At 49.9% G+C, this 15301-nt stretch overlaps 1 protein-coding gene across 2 annotated transcripts in view; it reads right to left on the bottom strand.

The window, feature by feature from the left end:
• EFR3B (EFR3 homolog B) overlaps positions 1-15301 on the bottom strand; it is a 69713-nt gene that overhangs the window by 34108 nt on the left and 20304 nt on the right. For both annotated transcript variants that reach the window (XM_059660392.1, XM_059660391.1), the window contains exons 2-3: positions 8360-8436; positions 7201-7328 (exon numbers count right to left, since the gene is read on the bottom strand). In XM_059660392.1, coding sequence (XP_059516375.1) covers positions 7201-7328; positions 8360-8436 — 205 coding nt within the window. The remainder of the gene's footprint in view (positions 1-7200; positions 7329-8359; positions 8437-15301) is intronic.

Genomic DNA, 15301 nt, shown 5'->3' on the forward strand with positions numbered 1-15301 from the left:
CTTTTATGAAGACAGTTTATGAAGAATCTGAGATGGGCCCGGGACCGTCGAGGAATATAAAATTAGCAAGTTTTGTGTTAGAAGATCTCCGTTCTATGATGATCTACACAAACAACATGGTTGATGACACCACCATATTTGAGTGGCACCCTACCTCGGGGACATTTTGACCTCATGGAGGATGAGACAGTTACAGAATTAAAATTATTTCCACCTTAGGAAGAATATGGGTTGTGTCAGTTCCAACTCCCTCACTGGCTCAATTCTAAAGTCTAAAACCTGAGTGAATGCCTTCAGAGCTAGGACTAGACAGCATCCAATGGTGAAGAGCTTACCAGTTCAATCAGCCCAGCCTGTGTTTTGACAACCAGAGAAAAACTTCTTTATGTTTCAAGCAAATCCTAATAATTTCTATCCTTTACTCACAAGTCTACATTTAGGAGCAGCAAGAAGAGGACTGAACCGTTTCCTACCTGCCAGTCCTTCAACTGCTTGAAAACAACAGTCTCATTTTTCTTATTCTTCTCTTCTCTGTGCTAAAAATACGCAATCCTTCCAAAACCAGCCTTCACCGGACAACCCCCCCGTCATCCCGGTGGCCTTGGTCTTCCTCAACGCCTCTCTTAAATCCCAAGAAAAATGCCATGAGCCAAATTCTTCCTGAGAATGAGGAGTGCATGTCTACGCTCACTCCAACATGTGTTCCATGATAGTGGCAAAACAAGCATATGGTCCGATAAAGTGAATGTTGGAAAGATACTTTTCCCACTTACAAGCCATTTGCATTCTAAAGGAAACAAGGTAGATGTTCACTTTTTTAAAAAGGCGATCTTTTAACTCCTAATGAGGAGGATGCTGCAAGTGTGTCAGGAATTATGTTGTCTTAAACCTTTATAATTTTTTTTTAAGAAGTTAAATTTCTGGGGCAGAATGCTAGATGTCACCCCTGGAATCTCTTTCCCCTTTTTCCATAGGAATTTAGAATTTTAGCTGAGTTTGTGGCTGCTCACTGGGAACACTTCCCAGCCTCTCTTGCTGCTAGGTGAGGCCACATGACTAAAGCGTTGCCATGAAAATGAGGAGAAGTGAGGTGAGCGATGTCAGCATGACTTGCTTAAAGGACAGGATTGTCCTTCATGTCCTCTCTTTTCCTCCTTCTGCTGGTCCCACGTGGCAACAGTTGGGCACCCAGAGGCAAAGGTCCCTGGATGACCTCACTGGGCACAGAGCCCACAGACCCCGCCTGGATTGTGACTGGAGAGAAAGGACAACCACTTCCATGTTGCTGGGGCCACTGTATTTTTGAGTCTCTCTGTTCCCTAAATAACATCAGCATCTGGTAATCACGTTGGGGAGGGCTTCAGAACCCGATGAGGCAATTAAGTGTGAGTCCTGAGCAATCCGAAGCAAACCAAGTGACTGCCTTCACAGGAAAGAGAAATAGGAGCTGAAACGATTCTATCCTTCCAGAGGGGAGGTCTTCACAAGCATCCATGGGCTCGGAGTGTGGGCCTTCTACCTGTAGAGCCAAACCACGTGGAATTGGAAAGTACTCCCCCTACAGAGAAAATGCAGGGAAGGCAAGGTGAACGGAGAACCCCCAAACCTAACTGGGGTGCCCAAGAGTCAAGTGAATGCCTCTCAGTCAAAAGCAAGTAGCACAAGACCCATCTCAAAGATTGTGGGAAAGCTGTCACCACGGGCTTTTACTGTGTTAAAGCTGCCTGACACTCTCAAGTCAGGCTCATGTGCTCTATCTATAATAATAAAAGCATAATATGCTAATTAGACCAGCGTCCTTCTGGACGTCCCTTCCGGACAAAGCCGGGGCTGCAAGGGAAACCCAGGTCCCGGGTGCCAGAGGGAAGCCGGTGCCGGCAGCCGGGGAAAGGAAGGCCTACTCTTGCATGAATTTTGTGCATCAGGCCTCAAGTATATATAATAAAGGATGATTTCAAAGATCTGTTCTTTATGTGGCAAGCCAAATCATATCCATGTTTTAATGTTAGGCAAGTATTTAAAAATCCTTTGTTAGCGAATCTTTGTCTTCTTTTTATTTCTTTTCTTTTTTTCTTTTTGGTCAGTTGACTTTTAAACAATTTATTAAACTTATTTTTTTAATTTAAGTATAGTTAGTATATAATCTCATATTGGTTATATTAGGTCCAGGTGTACAATATAGTGATTCAACATTTTTATACCTTACAATGTGATCGATCACCCAGCTAATTCTAGTAATCTTCTGTCATCGTGTAAACTTATCACAATATTATTGACTATATTCCCCTTCTCCTTTTTACACATCCATACATCCCTCTCTTCTGGTAACCATCCCTCTAAAATTTTTAGTTATTGATTTGAGAGAGAGAGAGAAACATTGATTTGTTCCACTTATTTATGCATTCATTGGTTGATTCTTGTATGTATATCACTTGATGAGGGATCAAATCCGCAACTTTGGCATGTCAGGACAATATTCTAACTAACTGCGCTACCTGGCCAGGCCTGTTTTGTTTTGTTTTTAGATTCCACATATAAGTGAAGCCACATGATATTTATCTTTCACTGCCTGACTTATTTCACTTAGACCCATCCATGTTGTCACAAAGGGCAAGATTTCATTCTTTTTATTGCTGCATAATATTCCTGTGTGTGTGTGTGTGGGGGGGTGGGTGTTATCACATTTTCTTCGTCCACTCACCTATCGATGGCCGCCTAGGTTGCTTCCATATGTTGACTATTGTAGATAATGCTGCAATGAACAAAGGGGGTGCATATATCTTTTTGAATTAGTGTTCTCATTTGCATACTCAGAATTGGGATTGCTGGGTTGAATGGTAGTTCTATTTTCAGTCTTTTGAGGAAACGCCATATGGTACTGTTTTCCGTAGGGGCTACACCAATTGCAGTCCCACCAACAATGCCTAAGGGTTCCCTTTTCTCCACATCTTTGCGAACACATTATTTGTTGATTTTTTTTGATTAACAGCCTTTCTGGCCGGGGTGAGGCGACGATATCTCATTATGGTTTTGATTTGCATTTTCCTGATGATTAGTGTCTTTAAACATCTTTATATGTCTGTTGGCTATCTGTATTTCTTCTTTGGAGTAGTGTCTTTTCATGTCTTCTGCCCATTTTTTTCGATTGGATTGTTCATTTTTTGTTGTTGAGTCATATGAGTTTCTTATATATTTTGGGTATCAACCCCTATATACCATTTGCAAATATACTGTCCCATTCAGTAGGTTGCCTTTTTGTTTTGTTGAAGGTTTCCTTTGCTATGCAGAAGGTTATTAGTTTGATGTGGTCCCACTTGTTTATTTTTTCTTTTGTTTCCCTGCTCGAGGGGCTATTACCAAAAAGATTTTACTCAGACTGGTGTCAGATAAAGTTTACTTCCTATGTTTTCTTCTAGGAGTTTTGTGGTTCCAGGGCTTACAATTAAATCTTTGAGCCATTTTGAGTTTATTTTTATATGTGATATAAGAGAGTGGTCCAGTTTCATTTCTCTGCATGTATCTGCCCAATTTCCCTAACACTACTTGTTGAAGAGATTGTCATTGCTCTAGTGTATATCTTTACCTCCTTTGTCATAGATTAGTTGACTATGTAAGCAGGGGTTTATTTCTGAGTTCTCTATTCTAGTCCATTGATCTGTGTCTGTTTTTGTGCTAGTACCATACTGTTTTGATTATTACAGCTTTGGAGTATAGTTTGAGATCAGGGAGTGTGATACCTCCAACTGTGTTCTTCTTTCTCAAGATTGCTTTGGCTCCTGGGGGTCCTCTGTGGTTCCATATAAATTTTAGGATTATTTCCAGCTCTGAGAAAAATAACATTAGCATTTTGATGGGAAAGGCACTGACCAAAACGCAAAGCTCCATAATATGTCTTGTGGCAGCCACTTAATTTCATCTCTTGTGCGTCAAAACTGTCTTGCACATGAGTCAGCTTTGCAAACCCAAGCATATAAAGTAACAGCAGTCATGGCATCTTCTAAATGTTTTCTGTTGTTTTTTTGAGACATTAGAAACCATTTCTTAGGTATCCTTGAGCTAACTCTTACACTGAGCAGCCATAAGAAACACTGCCTCCCTACTCTGAAAATTTTCCTGTCCACGCTTATAAAATGTTTATTTCTTTTATCTCTGTGAACAGTCAACTATTATTAAATTGCATTTACTATTATTAGAATAAAATAGTCTTAAATATTCCGAAATAGTCATCCCTGGGCACACTCACAAATGGATCAGGTCATGCTCTTATCTACAGAGTGTCTTTGAAATACAGAGGCAGCACTGGGTCTTTGAGCTCCTTCAGTGAACAAAGTCACCATTCTTCCCTGCTCTGAGGACTGGCCATTCCTGGCTCACTATAGCCTTGCCCTTGTCATTATAGCCTTGACCTTCAGAGGCCATCACAGTCACAGCCCAGGAAACCTGCTGTGCCTTGCGGGCCCGGTTCCAGCATGTTTCAGGTCCGCTGTGCGGGCCAGTGAAGCAGACTGAATCTTGCAGGGCTGGGGCCCTTCCAAAGCGGACAGACTCTCCCTGCAGACAAACCTGGGCACCTTCTGCTAATCAAACGCGGCAGGTGGGAAATGGGGCGGGCGGCGTGGAATTCTCTGCTCTGATGAATCATCCCGGCGGCCTTCTGTATGAAGGGTTTCACCATAATTTTATAGAGTTTACATGAGGGGAAAGGAAGGGGTGGGGTGGGGTTTGGCAAGAGAAGAAACTAGAAGGCCTTCCAAACTCCAGAGCTTAGATTGTTGCTTTTCTGTTTCCTGTAAAAAAATTCCCCGAAAAGTCCTGATAAGAAAAAACCATCCTTTGCTATAAAAAAAAGAAAAATTGGCTACTGACCAGGAGTGGAAGCTCTGAGGGAAAGTCCACATTATGGTAGAAGTGAAACTGAAAGTAACGAAGAACAGAGATTAAGGCCTACATCTGTGAACACACTTCTTCATTCCCCATCTTTGATCCCGATAGTAAGGATGGCAGGATTGTGACTATGAACTTGAACTTTGCAAAGAATCTTAGATGAGAAGTCAATGGGACCCTGGAACCCCCCAGTCCAATGCTGGCTGCCTTGGTCCTTTCTTACCATAACCTACCAGAGTAAGTCCTACACTCTCAAATGGGAGCAGAGTACTGGCTTCTCAGGGTGATACCTGCTCAGCAGGACTAGGGTCAGACAGGCCGGTCCAAGCAGAGATTTGATCAGGGGTTGGTATCCTGGAAGGTGTCCAGTGTAGCAACTGGTCTGGGAACCTGGGCTGGCCTGACCGGATCCTTGGAGCAGAATGGGGCAGGAAGGAGGTGCTGAGGGAGGTGCAGGGGCCCAAGGGAGAAGGCAAGAACAGGTGACAGACCTCAGCAGCAGGTGCTGCAATAGCTGGGCTTCCCAGCGGGTGAGGCGGGCAGGACCCAAGGACTCTGGGATGCACTGGGGTTCACGGGCAGCAACCAAGTCTTGGAGAGGACACAGGTTGGCAACAAGAGGAACTCAGGGTCAAGGGTCAAGGCGGAAGATGAGTTACAACAGCTGAGGAAAGTACATAGAGGCTCTGGTGTGCAGGAGTGAGGCAGGCAGTCCCTTGCTTTGAATTCCAGAAGAGGCAGCTGGTGCTGCTTGAACGCCGTGTGCTCAGGGAGGAGTGGCCCCAGGAGCCAGGGAGGCGCGGAGCCTCCAGGAAAGGAGAAGCAGGCCATGCAGAACCTGGAAACCAGACTTAGTCAGAGAGAAAACACAGATCCAGGGGTGGAGATGAAGCCCCGCAGGCAGGAGAGAGGGGCAGCTGTCGCAAGGCCAGTCATTGCCTAAGAATCACTCAAAGAGCCATGGCCTTGACAATGTCTCCCTGGTTCCCGTCCTTTCTGTTCTGGTTCTTCCATTAACACGGCCAGCTGTGATCCTCAAACCACGGACCCGAAGCTGCGCTTTCCTAGCTCCTTTAGAATAAAATCCAACCTCCTCAATTTGACCTCTAGAGTCTTCCACAACCTGCTCCTGACTCACCATTCCACCCAGCAAGGCCCACCACACCTGCCACGCCTGCCATGCCTGCTCTCGACCCACTCCAGACGGACTGGCTGTCCATCACCCTGGCTCTCTGCCCTCCCCTTGACGCCTCCATGGGCTCCCACCGCCGCCCACAGCACCACCTCCCTCCAAGGCCCCTTCCTCCTGCTGAGAGAGATGGAGAACCAGAGTGGAAAGGTTTGCATTGCGCCGACGGCATGAGGAGGGCCTCGCCTCCGCAGGACCCACCAGCCAATCTGACCTGGCATAAAAGCAAGACCAAAACCTCTTCATTTCTATGACCATTTTAAAGAATAAAATTAGGTCGCACACTCAAGAAAAAGGGCATGAATATAGTGTCCATGCGGATTATATAAGTCGCCTCGACATACAGCAAAGCAGGTGTACACAAGCAAAAGTGACTTTATCCTAGATTGAACCTGAAGCCAATATGCAAGCAATAACATTAAACATTAATACAAATTTTGCCTGCCCTCTCTGCAGGTCTCTCAGTGAAAATATTCTGTGGTCAGCAGAGCCACTTAGAACTCTCCACTGCCCTCTGATCTGCCATTCAAAACTGGCATCGTCCTGTTAAAAGCAGCCATTGCAGCATCTACGTATTTAAAGTCTTGAAAGCCTCCCTGGGGGCTCTAATCGTAACCATTTAGAGAAGAAAACGCCGTTAGAGCTGATCTCTCTCCTCGCCCTCCCGGTCTTCCCCTACCCAGTGCCTCCCTCAACATCACCATCACCTTCCTCGTCAAGGAGGGTTGGAAGAGCAGAATATTTGCACACAGAAGGGCTGAGGGGGTGTCTCCCTGCCATCGTGCAGGTGCCTGGATTTATGGTTTGACCATATGGGCATGAAGCTTGGATGTTGGACCCAGTGGCAAATGCACCCTTCTCTGCCCACTGCCTCCCCACCCAGCCCTCCTGCCTGTGAACTTAGTGCTCGGGTGTGTGTAGCATCAGGGATGGTACCCAGATGTGGGCAGGCGGAGCATAAGCTGTGAATTTCAAGGTGTTTTTCATCAGCATGGACTGCGATGGGCAGGGAATACGCAGAATGGCAAAAAGCAATCATCCAGCCCACTATCAATTTCTTAAAGGTTTACCCTAACCCTATAACATGGTTTCTGAAAATACCCTTTTCACTTTCCCATCCTACTCACCCATATCGATGACGCCCCACATCCCGGATGAGCCTCTCGGAGAGGTAGGCGCCGATCCGGTCTAGCTTTTCTGGAGCCGAGAGGGCGTAGAAGGTCAACTTCTCCATGTTGGTCTTCACCAGGCCGTCCTGGAAAAGACAGACCGTTCCTGCTCTCGGCGGCCCTACCGTGGCCGGCAGAGTTCAAGTCTCAAGGTAAAATTCGTTCTGTTCCATCAACATTAGGCAGAGTGCCACTAAGCATGTGACAGGCAGCATGCAGATTTCAGGGACAGAGAGAGGATTAAGCTATAGTTCTTGCCCTCCAGGAACTCACAACTTAGCCCAAAGTGTGTTGGCTAGAACTAAAACTAGTGCTATAAATGTGTGTGTGTGTGTGCGTGTGTGTGTGCGCACGCATACTTGTATGTACACAAATGTGTGTATATACATGAAAGCATATATGTGCACGTGTGTATAAGTTATGTGTATACACACATATGGGTGTGTGTGTGTATGAAGGCTTCATTGAAAGTGACTCAGAAATAAAACGTGTTGGATATCCAGCACCAAGATATGAACAGGAAGGAGAAGGCAGCTCTGTAACTCATAGGAGATTCTCCAGGGGGCTCTGGAAATGTGACCCCCGCCCCGCTGCCCATCACGAAGAGGTCACTGAATCCCAGAGAGCAAGTCAAGTACATCCGATTCTGACGTTCCTGAAAGCACACACTGTGGGATGCAGCCTGACGGGGGTAGGAGGGGGCGGGGGGGTGGGGGGCTTGGAAACCAAGAAGCCCGGTGCCCTGTGTGCACACCCAACACCTGGCAGACACCAGGGGGAGCCGGGAGAAGACATGGGCTCCTGAGCCGAAACCCCAGACGGGAAGTGCTCGCACTAAACACAGGAACAGTCCCGGCAAGAGAGTCGGCAGCTCAAGGAACTATCACCCAGAGACATGAGTGCGAACGATGTCTCAGGTCAGCAATGGCCCAAAGCAGGCCAAGCCCACTCCAGAGCCCCGGGCTCAGAGAGACCTAAATCCCTCCGCCTTCAGCCCCTCCCCGCCCCCATGGCTTCTCCGAGGGGCCCAGGAGCAAGGGGCCCTGGAGGCCTGCTCCCCTCCCAGCAGCCCAGAGATGGAGAGAGGCAGCAAGTGCCAGCCGGAGCAGTGACGCACCTCGGGATCCTCAGGGAAGATGTTGTCAACCAGCCTTTTGTACCTGGGGCGCAGGGCGCCACAGCAGCCGCACACACCTGGAGGGGCAGAGAGCAACTCGTGAGCACAGCCTCCGGGTCAGGCCCAGGGGACCGGGACCGGGCCAGGGTGGCCTGTGAGGAACCAAACCCAAGATGGACACAGAGAGGTCCCTCCCCTAGAGCGCAGGGCCTCATCCTTCCGGGGCGGGCATCGCCCACTACTCCCCCACCTGCCCTTTGCCTTTCTCGCGCCGTGTCCTAGGCGAGGCGATGGCAGCAGCCCAGCACCTATTCACGGTGCCAGGCCACCGGGGAGCATTTGAGGGGCGAGGCTTTGAGATGGGAGCGTACATATCGGTCAGGTGCTGCCCCCACATACTGCACGGTTATGTACACACACACACACACACACACACACACACACACACACTCACACACACACACACTCACACACACACACACACTCACACACACACACACACACTCACACTCTATAAGGCTGCCTCCTGCAGCTCGGAAATCTTCTCCCATATCAGGAACATGGACAGCTGGGAGACACGGCCGCTCCCCCTCCGCTGCCCCCTTGTTTGCTCCCCACTTCTTTCACCCTCTGCCCCTCAATTTCCTCCCCCACTCTCTCTCCTGAGGCCATTTCCAACATAGACAGTTGTGTGAAACTCTGATACGTTAACACTACCATTCTTTATTAAGATTTAAAAATCCATCTTTCCGGCAGCTTGTCCGTGGTGTTTGAAAACTGGGGTTTGAGAGTAGGGGAGGGCCTCCCGGGCAGCCCGTCGGGGTTCTCGATGCCAGCCCCGCCCCCTCCCCCACCACCCCGCTGTGGCCCAAGGAAAGACGGTGACAGGTTTTAGGAAGCCGAGTCTATTCCATTAGGAGACAGGCTTGTCTTTGGAGCTGTGAAGTGACGGCGTTAGGAAATCAATGACAACAAAGCAAACCTTGGGGAAGCGCTCCATTTTAGGTCCCACCGGGAAGGGGTCTCAGTTGGTGAGGAAAGCGGAGCCTCTGGGAACCAGGGCCCCGTAACCTTCCTCCCCAGCAGGGCCCTCCCAGGGGCGCCTGGCACCCCTCCCACACCCCTCCCCGCGCTGGGGAGGAAAGAGGAGAGCAGGGCCGGGCCTGGGAAAGTCTCCTCCCCAAACAATTGCCCCCCACTTCCACCAATTAACGCTAAATTCTGCTCATACAAACTCTCTGCTTGAAATGCAAATGTGCCCTGGAAGGGTCAGGCCTAAGGGCTTTTCAGAAAAGACTAAAGTGCTTCTGTGGGAATTGCTTTAATCACACAAGGAGCTTTACCCGGGGGAGAACAGGCTCTGGGAGCTGTGACTGGGAGGGGTGGGGGGGTGGGGGCTAGCAGTGCCGGGAGGAGGAAGGAGAGGGGACCGGACCGGGCTGTAGGGGTGATTTGGATATGAGCGGACGGGCTGTCCTGGGGGAAGCTTCGGGGCACCCCCAGAGGGCAGGATATCAGAGAGCTGGTTTGTGGCACCCCTCTCCCTACCACAGGGCTAGCTATGAGCCCCAGCCTCCTGGGGGCCAGGCACAGGGACGGTGGCAAGCCCAGGCTCCCGGGTTCAGTCTTGCCGGGTTCAGCCCCTCATCTCCTGCCGGCCCGGCCCAGAGAAGTTGTGAGGGCTCCCGCTGGCTGGCACCGGGTTATTTCTCGAGATGGGACAGCTCCTGAAGGTCACGTTCCCCCTCTTGTGCCTCAAAGCCCAGGAGTGACACCTGCCTTCCTCCCGAGGGGGGCTGCTGTCAGATGCTTCTAACCCAGACGTCCCAGCAGCCCCCCCCTCCCCCCTCCCCGCCCCTCAGACAGGGACGGTGCCCTCCGCGCTTTTAGGGCGTGAGCAGATAGAGAATGAAGTTAGGAGTTAGAATACCCCTGTCAGTCCCTTCCTCAGACCTTCCGGAAGGGCCCAGGAGCCGGGCTGCCCCGATAGGCCTGGCTCTCGGTTGTCGGAAACCCAGACTTGGAGAGCACAAGCCCACTGTGGGCACCCGGGCAGAAGCCTCCGTGCAGGGAGTCGTGGGGGCGGGGGCGCTCTAGGCTGTCGCCTTGCCATCTGATCTGTCCCACGCAGGAAAGGGACCGTCATATAATGAAAGTGATTTGGGGGCCTCGGCCAGAGGCCAGGCCCGAGTGAGCTGCGCTCCACACGTAGGGCGGTCATCAGAGCCTAACACGGCAGGTAAAGGCCTTTCTCCCATAGGCAACGAGCTGGCAGAGCTGGGACAGGAGCCCCGCCTCTGGGTGCCACCGCAGCTCAGGAGGTGAGGGGAACCCACAGGCACCCCTAGAAGCTTCCATCCCGAAGGTGAATTCAGAGTAGCTACAACCAGGCCATGAGGGGGGTGGGGCGGGGGATGGGGGAGACCAAGAATAGAAGGCATTGAGAAGTAACTGGACACAGTTCATGACCAAATATTAAGGGATACATTTGATATATTGCTTTCATCTTGCTTCTGATGGTATTTATTCTTTAAAACAATTTTTAAATCCTCACCTGAAGGTTTTTTAAAATTGATTTTTTGTTTGTTTGTGAATCCTCATCGAGAATATTTTTCCACTGATTTTTAGAGGGAGTAGAAGGGAGGGGGAGAGACACAGAGAGAGAAACATTGATGTGAGAGCGCATGAGCCCCGAACGGGACCATGGATCGAGCCTGCAACCTAGGTACATGCCCTCGACCGGAATCAAACCGGGGACCCTTCAGTCCGCAGGCCAATGCTCTACCCACTGAGCAAAACTGGCTAGGGCTAAAATTGATTTTTTTAGAGAGAGGGAGAGAGAGGGAGGGAGAAACATCAATCGGTTGCCCCCACCAGGGAGCAAACCTGCAACCACATACAGGACGGCACTCCAACCAACTGAGCCATCCAGCCAGGCTGGTGGTGTTTATTCTTAATGTCAGTACAAAGACGCATGTGGAGCTGTAACTCACAGCCACGTGCCCACAAAAAAAACCCGTTAAATTCTGGGTCCTTTTACTTCTGAGAGAGCGCTCTCTGCCTTCTCTTACTCTCTGGGGGTCACATCTGGCCGATCCGAACACGGGACATCCACGAAAGTCAGTTTACTAAGGATCCCCTTCTGTCACTAACACGTTAATACCTATTTTAAGTTCGGGCGGGAAACGTGATATGGCCGACTTGACTGGTATGTCGCTGCTCTGGTTGCCGAAGAATCACACCAGCAGGGATTCACAGGGTGCCCGATGGCAAGATTCCAGCGCCTTCCTCCAACTTTAAACTCTAATTGTGGCTGGACGTGCCTGCCCGCCCTGCCCTCTCCTGTGGTTCACCCGCCCCAGCCGCACCTGCTCTGGGCCCTTGCACTTAATATTCCCCCTGGAATGTTCTTTCCTCCATCCTCCCGGCTCCCGCTCAGTACCCTGTGGAGCCTGCCCAGATGTCAGCTCACTGTGGAGAACTTCCCGACCTCCTTTAATGTGCTACCCCTCGTCCACTCCTCTTCACAACTTTTCACTGACTGACTCGCTTCATGTCTCCTCCCCTAGAAGGGGTTTCTGAGGCCTCCCAGGAGGACCTGGGGCAACGCTCCTATCGGAGACCGTTGGCTCCAGGGCCTGAGTCCTGCCCAGCGTCTTCCGGGGTGGCCATCACCCTGGGCTCTGGAGGCTGGGCTCACTGGGACCCATCTCTCTCCAGGACTGGCTGGTGGGTAGCATGGGGTCAGGGTTCCTTCTGCCCTGCCCCTGCCACGTGCTGGCTCCCTGCCCAGGCGCTCCAGGTTCGGCCTGTGGTTGCGGCCCTGACCGCTCACCAGAATCACCCTCGCGTCTCTGACAAGGAGCCTGAGGTGCTCCACTGGGATCCTGGTGCGCAGCCAGGGCGAGAAGCACTGGCCCCGCGCTTTGCCTGCCCAGCATGTGACGCCCAGCATGTGACAGCGGATCTCACAGCGGCTGGCGGCTCCATGGGCTCTGGGCCTCTCATCTGGCTGCCAGCAGCATCTGTCTCCCCACGACTCTCAGGCACTGCAGCCCCGTTTCTCTTTTGCTCTGCTTGCTTGATCCTACTACCTCAACTAAGCTCTAGGCTGAGCACTGGACAAATACTTCAGATGACACTCATAAGAACCAGGAAGGTGTTATACTTGTTCTCATGTCACAGATAAAGCAGCAGGATCAGAGAGGTCTAGTGCCCTGACCAAGGTCACACAGCACATACCTCTCCGCCATGATTCTCTCTCCCCGAATTCTCCCACACTTTCCCCAAAATATAACCTCAACAGCTTCTTAGGTCCATCCTGTGCTCTCCTTTTCCACAGTCACCGTCACAAGGCATCTCCTGGACACCTGAGATCCAGTCCTTGCAAATGCCCTTGGCCAGTCTCCGTGCTTCAATTCTTTGTATATGTAGTTTTTTAAAAAAAAATTTAATTTTGTTGATTTTTTACAGAGAGGAAGGGAGAAGGATAGAGAGTTACATCCCCCTACTGGGGATGTCCCGCAACCAAGGTATTTGCCCTTGACCAGAATCGAACCTGGGACCCTTCAGTCCACAGGCCAACGCTCCATCCACTGAGCCAAACCGGTCAGGGCTGTATATGTAGTGTTAAGGCAAATCTTTGCTTGATTCACTTTGCTTCACAGTCAAGCAATGAAGGCGGCTCGCCATTATGTTAAATGTCAGCCCTTCAACTTAGTATTCAACCAGGGATGCCCCGTAAAGGTGGGGGGGTGGGAGGGGGGGCCTTCCTCTGCTGTAACTGGGCCTCTCGCTGTGCGTCTCCTGGAACAGGCCTTGTCCGGCAGCCAGAGGCCACATCAGAGCCCAGTGTGAGGAGGGCTGGGAGGCGGGAGGAGGAGCGGACTGGGGGAGCCCTCCAGCCCTGGAGAGCCAGGCGCTGCGATGACAGGTGTTCCGGTGACAGGGACAGGGCAGAAACTAGAAGTGGTGAGGGAGCAGGGGAGTCAGAGCCATGAGCTGGGGCCTTGCCATCACCACACGCGGGGCCTCCCGCACCCTGGCACCTGCCGATCCTCCTTGGGAGCCCTCCAGCGAATAATCCCCTGACTCTAGCATCACATCCCCGCCCCCCCAGCTGCCCTCTGTATGCACTTCGCACCGTATTATCCTGAACAAGCTTCTGCCACCGCCCTCAGGCTACTTCAGGACTCATATTTCCCCCCTCAATAAACTGTGAATTCTTCGGTCTCGTTTTTTTTTAGACCTCGGTACAGCAGGGCCGGGGAAAGGGGCAGGATCTGTGATGTCTTTGATCAGCGTGAGGCCCAGGGAAGTCACCTCCTCTCCTAGCCCTTGGTTTCCTCCTTATAAACATCAATGCCATTATTCCCATTCACCAAGAAAAATGCCTTTTTGCTCAAAATATTTCATATTTATTTTTTTAACATTACAATCCCTTTGTAAAGGCGCGGGCTGGATTTGATCATCCCTAACAAAGCAAACTGAATTCTTTTTAAACAATCTACAATAAAATTTAACCCAGGGCCAGGGGCAGAGACACCCTTTTGAAAGAATTGGAGGAAGTTCAGAGAGAAAGGGGCAGGCCTTGTGTCCAGCTGATGTTAACTGAACCTCAGTAGTTTGCACAGTACTTGCTGGGTAGGGTAGGATGGGGAAGAGGAGGAATTTAAAAATATATAGGTTCTGCCATAAAAAGGAAAAAAAGAAATACTCTACCGAGGACACAAGACACACACACATTTAAAGTTGATGATGTGTCACAATGAGACTAAGGAGTCCACACAACTGAAGAAATCTCTGGGAGTTCGACAAATCCAGGAAGGCTCCCTGGAAGAGGCAAGACCTGAGCTGGATCTCTATGGGTATAGCGAACTGGTAAGTACTAGCGAATCCATGAAAGGAAAAAATCAACAGCCCTTCAAAGGGGAAAATTTCAAGAAAACTAAAAAGGTTTCCCTTTTTCCTCATTTCTGATTTTTTAAAAGGAATACATGCTCATGCAGAAGTCTGGAAAATAAGTAAATATAAAAACAAACGTAAACATCACTTACACTCACACTATACATGACTATTAAAATGTTAGTGTATTTGCTCTAGTTTTCGTTTCTCTATGTATGCATATTTTTAAAATATATGCATAAAATTGGGATCCTTCAGGATAGTGTAAAAACCTATTTTCTTCTTATATTGTGAGCCTCTGTCTTCTTACTCAATATTTTTCAGAGCCTCATGTCAATGGCCACTTACTATTCCATCTTTTGACCAGACTCTGACTTATTTAATCATTTCCCATTGCTGTTTCCAATTGTTCATTATTCGGAATGATGCGGCAATCTGCCCTCGGTGATTAAAGCCGGGAGTCATGCAGGGGGAGCCTGGTTGGGTTTTATTGGTGATAAAAAAAGTCAAATGGTGCCGCGGGGTTGCGGGGGCTGTCGTGGAGGGGCCGTCCGTCCGTCCGCAAGGGCCAGGACCTGTCTCTCCTCGTCGGGGAAGATTCCGGATTGAAGAGGCCAAGAGGAAATGCTGGGGAAAATGAGTCTGGCTGGAAAGGAGGCAGGGTCCAAGTGTCCAAACAGACTTTCTTGGAAGTGGAATTCAATGGGAGCCGAGTTCTCCCTGGGGAGACAGGTTGGGCCAGTGAATCTACAGACAAACCAGGAGCCTGGCCGCCCGGAGCTCTGCATTTCTAACACGCTCACTGCTTTGCAGCCTGTCCTGGCTGGTCTGATTGCCGCCTTAGTTGAGAATGAGGGTTTAGAAAGAGAGAAATGCGTCCAGTGGATTTAATGTCAGGGCTTCAATCCTTTCCTAGCTGTACGCTTCGCTGGGCTTTGAGATCACTCTTCAAGAGAGTCACAGATAAAAATAAACAGGGCAGTTTTCCATTCTTTGTCTCTCGGAACCACTCACAGCAGGAAAAAAATTATCCCAACT

This window comes from Myotis daubentonii, chromosome 12 (assembly GCF_963259705.1).
Source record: "Myotis daubentonii chromosome 12, mMyoDau2.1, whole genome shotgun sequence".
Classification (NCBI taxonomy): Eukaryota; Metazoa; Chordata; class Mammalia; order Chiroptera; family Vespertilionidae; genus Myotis; species Myotis daubentonii.